The following is a 9288-nucleotide window of genomic DNA, read 5'->3' on the forward strand; positions in this document are numbered from 1 at the left end:
AGTGCTGGGATTACAGGCGTGCGCCACCACCGCCCGGCTCTAGTATCAACTATTTATATACTACTATCGTCCCAAATTTATATTGCCAACTATCTTCAAAAACCTCACTTTGGTGTCTAAGTCCTACACTGAGTCCCAGTTCTTCCAACTGGTCTGCTTTTCCATCTCAGATAGAAGTAATGGCATCTTTCTGGTTGCTTACAAAAAACCCAGATTCTCTTCTTTTTGCAGAATTAGCTCTGTACTTAGTACCTCACACAGCCCAGTTATGGACTCTACTACTGACTGACAGGTGCCACAGCTTCAAGGCTCCTCTTTGTTTTTCATATTCAGTCAGCCATTCAACACCACAACTGCATCTCAAGCAAAACCTCCCATCTCCATTATGTACTGTCTGTACCACTGTCAACATCTGTCTGTACCACATCATGGCCTTATTTACTTATTGTTTCCTTTTATCAGAATGACAGCTGCGAAGGCAGACTGTGGTCTGTTTTGCTGCTTGTTGTATAATGAGGACCGGAAGAAATATATGACACAGAGTGGGGACCCAATGGCTGTAGAACGAATGAAGATTGCTGCATTCAAAGGAACCCAATATCTTTATCCTCAAATAATACTTAAGTCTATGATTAGGACAGGGTATGAAGCATAGCATTATTGCTGGAGAACAAGAATACCTTTTCTCAGCCATGTTCATAGCTGTTCTTCTATTCATTCTCAATAGCTATGAAATGGAAACAATATACATGTCATCCACTAGATGAATGGATAATAAAGATATGGTGCATATACACAACAGAATTCTGTTCAGCTACACAGAAAAGTGAAATTAAGAAAGTTACAGGTAAATAGATGAAACCACAGCATATTATACGGAGTGAGGTAACTCAGACCCAGAAAGATAAACATTGCAAGTTTTCTCTTATTTGTGGATGCTAACTCTGAATCTTTAGATGTGAGTATATAAGCTGGAGTAACCACAGAAACCAGGAAAGTAAAAAGGGACCAGGGGATAGGGAGGAGTAGAAACTGTAGAGAATGGGGTAGTATGGCACAGGTGCTATGACGGGGAACTGGGAAAACTTGAGGAGGGGAGAGGGAGAGAAACACTGAGGAAGAGGGACAGAGGAGGGCTGAAAAACATGAGGATGATTGAAATGGCCATAGGGAAACACTATTTTATGTTTATAACATATGTATGTACTTGAAAAACCAAAAAAAAAAAAAAAAAAAAAACAACTTTCTTTTTGCAGCTGATGGAGACTATCACAGAGATCCGCAATTGGCCAAAATGCAGAGAATAAGAGTCTGTGAGGTGCCCAACCCCAACTGATACATCTGTAATATAACCCCTATACCTAAGGCTCAGGGAGAATCATAGAGATAGGGTGAACAGATTATAAGAGTCAGAGGCTCAGAATGTCTGCTATTAGATATTCCCTGGACAAGCTAGGAAAGCTGTACCTATGAATTCCCAAGAATATGAATAGTCAGCATAATGACACCACCAGTTGGCATGTCAAAGTGCAAAGGGGAAATTACACAGTGGCCTACCTTGAGATGAAGAACTACAAGTGATCAAAGCCTGCTGAAAGAGGCAGAATCAGTCTCCTTTAGGGACAAACTCCCACATAGGTTGCCCAATCTCAAGCAGTCAACACATGTACATACAAACAAAGCTAAATGGACTCAGTAGATTATATATACATGTGTCACACACACACACACACACACACACACACACACACACACACACACACACACAGCAATAATAATAACCAAAGAAATACATTAAAAACAATTAAGTACTGGCAGGCAGTTTGGGATACAAAAAGCAACCAGAAAATATGTTACTATAAAGTATATCCCAAGTAATCAAGTTTTAAAAAGAAAGTTCAACTACATGGACTCAAATCCTAATCTAGAATGATGAAAGTTTGAGACAGCTCTATTAGTTATAATAGAGCAATATGAGGTCAAGCACATATTTCATCACACCGGTAGAAAGCATGTCAACTGATTGGAAAGACCAGGCAAGGAGTTTTTCTGATAGGTACTGATAACTTCAAATACCTCATTTTGAGAAAAATCATCAATTCTCAAAAAGAAAAAAAATTAAAGACCCTGAAACTCTGTGTCATAGGAGGAAAACTTGCTATAAAAACTGAACTTGTTCTAAATGGCCACTAGTTTGGAATTATACTGCCCTTCATCAAACTATTTGCCAATTTGTTTGATCACCAAAATTTAGAAATCTCAGCAGCTCTCACTCAGGTCTACTAAAACTTGAAACTCTAGAAAGCTTAATAGAATAAGTACTGAAACCTTAAAGGAAGAAACTCGAGGCAAAATGAATGCAGGAATAAATATGACCAAGAGGAAATTTTACATTGGAGGTGTTCGTGTTTGTGCGTGTATATTTATCTAAGTGGACTGCTCACTGCCCCTTCATACTTATTCTAAACTATTCTACATGTGACAAGCTACAACACTACCTATAATATTTCAAACTACTCACCTAAACTAGTTTTTCCCTACACAAAACCATAACTCATCTGGATCCCACAGTTTCTCTGCCCACCACTACCCACATAGGTAACCTTTGATAAACCCTTCAATATGCTTCTAGTGTATTGAAACAATACTCTTCATTCAACAGAAATTTTGTGCTTTACACTATTTTGGGCATCTACAGTTTAAAGTTTCCCCTTTACAATGCCAGGTTATAAACCTGGGCTGGGGACACAGTTCAGCAACAGAGCTCTTGCTTAGTATACAAGAGACCTTGGCTTTAAGTATTAGCCCTGTAAAAATGTAAATAATGCTTATTAATTACTTATAAAAGACAATGAACATGAGAAAGATGCTGGAAAAACTAGAAGATGGCTAGTGAGATGGCTCAGCAGACAAAGACTTGCCACACAAGCCTGGAAATCTGAGTTCTATTCATAGAATCCCTGGAATCAGAGCACCAACGCTATAAAACTATTCTCTGATCTCCACCTGCATGCTATATATAGCACATACACCTACAGACAAGTGCATATGAGCACATACCTGCATGCGCGCGCACACACACACACACACACACACACACACACACACACACACACACACACACAAACAGTAATATTAATTTTTTAAAGTGGAGAGGCAAGTCAAGAGGGCTAGGGGCTGCAATTTTGAAGTTAGGTCACAGAAGAACTCGTTGAGAGAGTATTATTTGTACAAGACAACTGAGTGAGGAAAAAAAGTGGGAATGCTTAAAGCATGTGTTAAGGCTAGGAAGGTGGCTCAGTGGACAAGAACATTTGCTGTACAGGCATAAGGACCTGAGCTTGGATCCCTAGTAACAATGTAAAAACACCTCTAATTATAGGACAGGAGCTTGGCAAACTCTAAGGTTTGGTGAAGAATAAGGCAGACAGCAACAGAAGAGGGGTTATCTCTGCACGTGTGGGTACAGGCATGTGAGGTTGAGAGTGGTGAGAAAACAGAAACTTCTGTGAATAAAAGATGTCAATAAGCAGAAATATTCGCAGATAGTTAAGTGACCGTTACTGACTCATGCGTTGAAACCTCATCCATGATATCCATAGATATATGTACATACAACAGCATAGTCCTAGAATGTAAGACTCTTTTCTTCTCAACACTAATCACACAACCTGGTATACACAAGGTACTCAATAAATGTGTGAAGGGATTGATACAAAAACATTTACTGTTTATTATGCAAAGGTTGAACTTTGCATCCTCACTTTTCTTTAGAGTCCTAGCTCTAAAGAGGAAGGTAGTATGGTTCTCTAAGTTCCATTCCCTGTAGTCATGGGGGAAAAGGGTAGAGTATTAAATTCTGTGATGTTTGTTTGTTTGTTTGTTTGTTTGTTTGTTTATTTATTTATTTATAGATAGGGCCTTGTTTTATCACCATAACTGACTTTTATGAATTTTGTGTGTGCCTTTCTGTGTGCTGTGTGCTAGGGATAGAACCCAGGGCTTTACACACGCTAGGCAAATGCTATACCACTGCCCTGCACCCCGAGCCAATGTAGGTGGTTTTACATACTATCCTCATGGAATGAACTCACTCTGTGAGGAGAGAACTCTTTCGGTCAATGAACTTGAGAGCTTCAGCCAGTGTCAACTCCAGGAAAAAACCGTATCCTAGGGCCACATAGATGCGTGACGTATCTGGGCTGAGGAAAGAAGTCAGAGGAAGTGGAGGAAGTCTTTATTATCATTTAGCATATAGGACAGTTTAAGATGTTTCCTATTCCCTTCAATTCCCCAAAGTGAATGCTCTGTAAGAGAAGGTATTTTCTGTTCATTCACTGTCACACCCACAGCATGTAGCTTATATCTTAATGCAATAGGAAAGTCACCAGAGGGAGGGGGAAGGAAATGGGAGGTGGCGGCGGGGAAGAGACAGAAATCTTCAATAAATAAATAAAATTTAAAAAAGTCACCAGAATCTAATATATAGAAAATATTAAGAAATACTTGTTGCAGAAAGAAGGGAGAAACTCAGAGGGGAGGGAATACACTCACACCACTGTGTCAACGAAGAAGTTACAGCCCAAATCCACCTGCATATATAACTCCGAATGATTAGTTTCCTGTAGGGCCAGGAGAAAAGAAGTAGGGTGTCAGTGGCCAATTTTTAGGGCCGGTAAAAGGTTTTGTTCTGGGGTTTCTTTCCTTCTTTGTACACATACACACACTGATACCCAATTTAAAGGGCTTTACCTGGAGTCGCTCAATGACATTTCTCAGTTGAAGGTATACAGACAGCTGCTCATATACCTTGTCTCGATGATCCAGGACCTTTCTGATACGTAGAAAATATAAGTCAGACTGTATTTCATCCTGAGCTCTACCTCTTACCAGCAATGTGTCTTTGGCAAGTAGGAAATCTGTTTGGGATTTGGTTTCCCCCCCTAGGAGTCATTAGAATCAAGTGTTTACTATGACTTGATTTTAAAGTGTTTTAAATGTCACTAAAATGGGTAAGCACTGTATACCTTAATACTATTTATTACAAATATTTCATTTTACTCAGTGCCTTATGCTAATTAAAACGTCCCATCTTCACCCTAAATATATCTCTCCTCTCTGCCATCTTGTTTATGATGATCATACAGCTCTAGTTCTGAACACCTAACTGTTCAGATTAATAATGACAACAATGGTAATCATCTAGTTATTGAGTCTTTATTGTGTTTCAGGCACTGGAGCAAAATTCCTTTTTCAAAACAACTATCCAGGTTATTTGTTTTATTTTCTGAGACAAGAGCTGAGTTTCCCAGGCTAGTACTTCTCTCAGGCTTAATATAACAGTAGTTGGGTTTATGTGCATTAAAAAAGTATTCTTATTTAATGTATTTATTTTGTGTACATGTATTGGTGACATGTACACACATGTAAGTCAGGGGACAGTTTTGGGGAGTTTTTTCCTTTTACTAGATCCCAGAGATCTAGCTCAGGGCATTGGTATTGGAGGCAAGGCAAGCCATCCTGCTAGCTTTTTTTCTTCTTTTTTTGAAACATAGTCTCAGAGTCTCTGCTGTACTCAACTCTGAAATGCAGCTGAGGATAATTTTGAGCTCTGGGTCCTCCTGCTTTACCCATTGCAAGTACGTCATCACAGTGAGCTGCGCACGCCTTTAATCCCAGCACTTGGGAGGCAGAGGCAGGCGGATCTCTGTGAGTTCGAGACCAGCCTGGTCTTACAGAGCTAGTACCAGGACAGGCTCCAAAGCCACAGAGAAACCCTGTCTCGAAAAAAACCAAAAAAAAAAAAAAAATAATAATAAAAAAAAAATAGAACCATGTTCTATTGTCAAGGCTGGCTTGAACATTCTGGCTAAAGAAATAAATTTTCCCATCTCACCACTAGATAGGACTCCTGGCACACACCACAGAGCCTGAGCCTGGCTTTAGTCTCAATTTTTTTCTTTTGGGGACAGTCAGTCTACAGCTCAGGCTGGTCTCCAACTTCTGAAGCTCCGCCTGCTTCTGCCTCCCTCGTGCTGGAATTACAGTCCTGTGTTATATCACTCTCGGCTTTGGGTTACATTCTTTACCCGGGTTGATACATCTAAAACTCAAAAAGACCCCATTATGAAGGCAACATAAACTTCCCCATCTCACTGATGACGAAAAGTTCATAAAGCCTAGGGAGGAGAGGTGAGGTACAACTTGTTTATAAATAATGGTTAAATAGCCCAGTCTGAAATATTGTGGGTTCGTAATGACTAATTTTAATTTTAACTTAAATACGACAATCAGCATCAAAGGCTCTCCTACAAGAACCATGTTTAACCCAATCATAGCCCGGACGTCAACCCCTCTTCCCGGCCAATCCAGAAGTTTGTCAGGGAATTCCATCCCACCCACTACGTCACGCGTGGAATTTCTCAAACTACAACACGACTAGGATCCGCGTCGTCACTCACTGCAAGTCTCGCTGCAGTACGTCACTGATGAAGGCCTCGCACCGCAGCACTTTCTCTCTGACCGTTTCCAAGGCCCGCCGTTTGGGGGGTGTCGCCATGATGTCGCCTGCGTGCGGGGGGGGGGGGGGAACCACGGCTTCCGGGTGGCTCAGTTGGATGACGTGTCAATTGGGTGGGCGGGGCGGTCTAGCATGAGAAAAGTTCCACTGAAAGGGACGGGTGACGGGCGGCGCGCTCCCTTCGTGAATCCCCGGAGATAACCGAATTCTGCCGAGCCTGAGAGCTTACCTTAAGGCCACCTGCAAGAACTGTTAACTTCAGGGTGGCGCAGTTGGATGACGTGTCAAATTGGTGAGTGGGGCCGTCCAGCATGAGAAAAGTCCCACTTAAAGGGACAGGTTATTGGCAGCGCGCTCCGTTAAGGAATCCCCGGAGATATCCGAATTCTGCCGAATTCTGCCGAGCCTGAGAGCCACCAAGTCGCTGTCTGCTAGCGGACCCCCCCCCCCCCCCCCCCCCCCCCCCCCCGAGACAGAGTTTGTCTGTGTTGCTTTGGATCAGGTGAAGTTTGTTTGTTTGTTTATTTTTGGTTTTTCGAGACAGGGTTTCTCTGTGGCTTTGGAGCCTGTCCTGGAACTAGCTCTTGTAGACCAGGCTGGTCTCGAACTCACAGAGATCCGCCTGCCTCTGCCTCCTGAGTGCAGGTGAAGTTTAATGGGATTTGGCGGGTTCTGAGGGAGACTGGACTCTCACAGGAAGGTAGGGAGAGGGAGTTAATCTTTTACGATTTATTTAGTTGAGTACACGCAGTTGTGAACTACCATGATTTTGGTGCTAGTAACGGAGTTCAAGTCCTACACAAGATCCCTTTGTGCTCTTAATTGCGGAGCCATTTCTGTACTCTTCCCCTCCCAACTCTTTCGAAATTTTCTTACTTGATCTGTTTGGTCTGCAAGTTTGTGCACAATGTGCATTCAGTGCCCGCGGAGGCTAAAACAGGGTGTTGGATCCCCTGAAGCTGAAGTTACTGACCTTTTGTGAGCACTGGGCCTCTACAAGAATGATGATTAGGGCTGGAGAGATGGCTCAGCGGTTAAGAGCACTGGCTGCTCTTCCAGAGGTCCTGAGTTCAATTCCCAGCAACCACATGGTGGCTCACAACTATCTGTACTGAGATCTGGCACCCTCCTCTGGCATGTGGGCATACATGGAGGCAGAATGTTGTATATATAATAAATAAATAAATCTTTAAAAAAAAAGAATGGTGATTAATAGCTCTTAACCACTGATCCATCTATGTAGCCCTTTCTTTTTAAAAAAAATCATTTCTAGGGGCTGGAGAGATGGCTCAGCGGTTAAGAGCACTGGCTGCTCTTCCAAAGGTCCTGAGTTCAATTCCCGGCAACCACATGGTGGCTCACAACCATCTGGAATGAGGTCTGGTGCCCTCTTCTGGCCTGCAGACATACACACAGAATATTGTATACACAATAAATAAATAAATAAATAAATAAATAAATAAATAAATATTAAAAAATAAAAATAATAAAATCATTTCTATTCATTGAGAATTTAATATATGTGTGCAATGTATTATATACATACAAGCACACACACGTGTGTGTGTGCGCGCGCGCGTGCGTGTGTGCGTGTGTCTGTATTAATCATTATATCCTACTTCCTCCCAGACCCTATCACCTTCCCCTCCCACCGTCATGGTCATGTCCTCTTTAACAAAATAAAACCTGAAACAACAACAACAAACCTCAAAGTTCACTTAAGCTTTTAGGTGGCGCACGTCTTTAATCCCAGCACCCAGGAGGCAGAGACAGGCGGATCTCTCTGAGTTCGAGGGCTGCCTGGTCTGCAAGAGCTAGTTCCAGGACAGTCAGGGCTGTTACAAAGAGAAACCGTGTCTCGAAAAACGGAAAACAAAAAAAAGTTAAAAAGTACTAGAGTGCCTATAAACCAGAAACAATTATGGTGCTAATTTATAAAAGGGGCAGTATGGGGCTGGAGAGATGGTCCAGCGGTTAAGAGTATTGCCTGCTCTTCCAAAGGTCTTGAGTTCAATTCCCGGCAACCACATGGTGGCTCACAACCATCTGGAATGAGGTCTGGTGCCCTCTTCTGGCCTGCAGACATACACACAGAATATTGTATGCATAATAAATAAATAAATAAATAAACAAACAAATAAATAAGTAAGTAAGTAAGTAAATAAATATTTTAAAAAAAGGGCAGTATGTCCAGAGACAACATGTCAGTTTGAATACTGATTATATATGTCACACATGCTTTGGGGTTCACCCTCTGTAAAAGGAATGACCAAGAGTTTAAACAGAGACAAATTATAAGAAATTCATCTTGAATAACTCCTGCTTGGTGGCTTGCATTCCTTGACCTAGACTCAGGCAGAGTCTACTGGCAAAATGCTGTGCTTAATCACCCCACGTCATAGTGATATGTCCATCACTGCAGTCCTCTACTGAAGATAGACTAACTTGTAGTTAAGAAAAAATAGTCCCGGGGGCTGGAGAGATGGCTCAGCGGTTAAGAGCATTGCCTGCTCTTCCAAAGGTCCTGAGTTCGATTCCCAGCAACCACATGGTGGCTCACAATAATCTGTAATGGGGCCTGGTGCCCTCTTCTGGCCTGCAGGCATACACACAGTTTGGAATTATGATGAATACGTTATTTTATTTTTTTTCTTTATTTATTAAAGATTTCTCCCTTTCTCGGGAATCTTTTACTCCTACTATAAAATTATTTCCTCCATTTTTTTTATTAAGAAAGAAAAAAAAATTTCCGCCTCCTCCCAGCCTCC

At 41.7% G+C, this 9288-nt stretch overlaps 1 protein-coding gene across 1 annotated transcript in view; it reads right to left on the minus strand.

The window, feature by feature from the left end:
* Uxt (ubiquitously expressed prefoldin like chaperone) overlaps window positions 1–6633 on the minus strand; it is a 9253-nt gene extending 2620 nt beyond the window's left edge. The window contains exons 1-4 of the mRNA XM_005346845.3: window positions 6462–6633; window positions 4753–4834; window positions 4555–4622; window positions 4095–4202 (exon numbers count right to left, since the gene is read on the minus strand). Of these exons, the coding sequence (XP_005346902.1) occupies window positions 4095–4202; window positions 4555–4622; window positions 4753–4834; window positions 6462–6559 (356 nt within the window). The 5' untranslated portion in view covers window positions 6560–6633. The remainder of the gene's footprint in view (window positions 1–4094; window positions 4203–4554; window positions 4623–4752; window positions 4835–6461) is intronic.
* Window positions 6634–9288: the final 2655 nt, after the last annotated feature.

This window comes from Microtus ochrogaster, chromosome 5 (assembly GCF_000317375.1).
Source record: "Microtus ochrogaster isolate Prairie Vole_2 chromosome 5, MicOch1.0, whole genome shotgun sequence".
NCBI lineage: Eukaryota > Metazoa > Chordata > Mammalia > Rodentia > Cricetidae > Microtus > Microtus ochrogaster.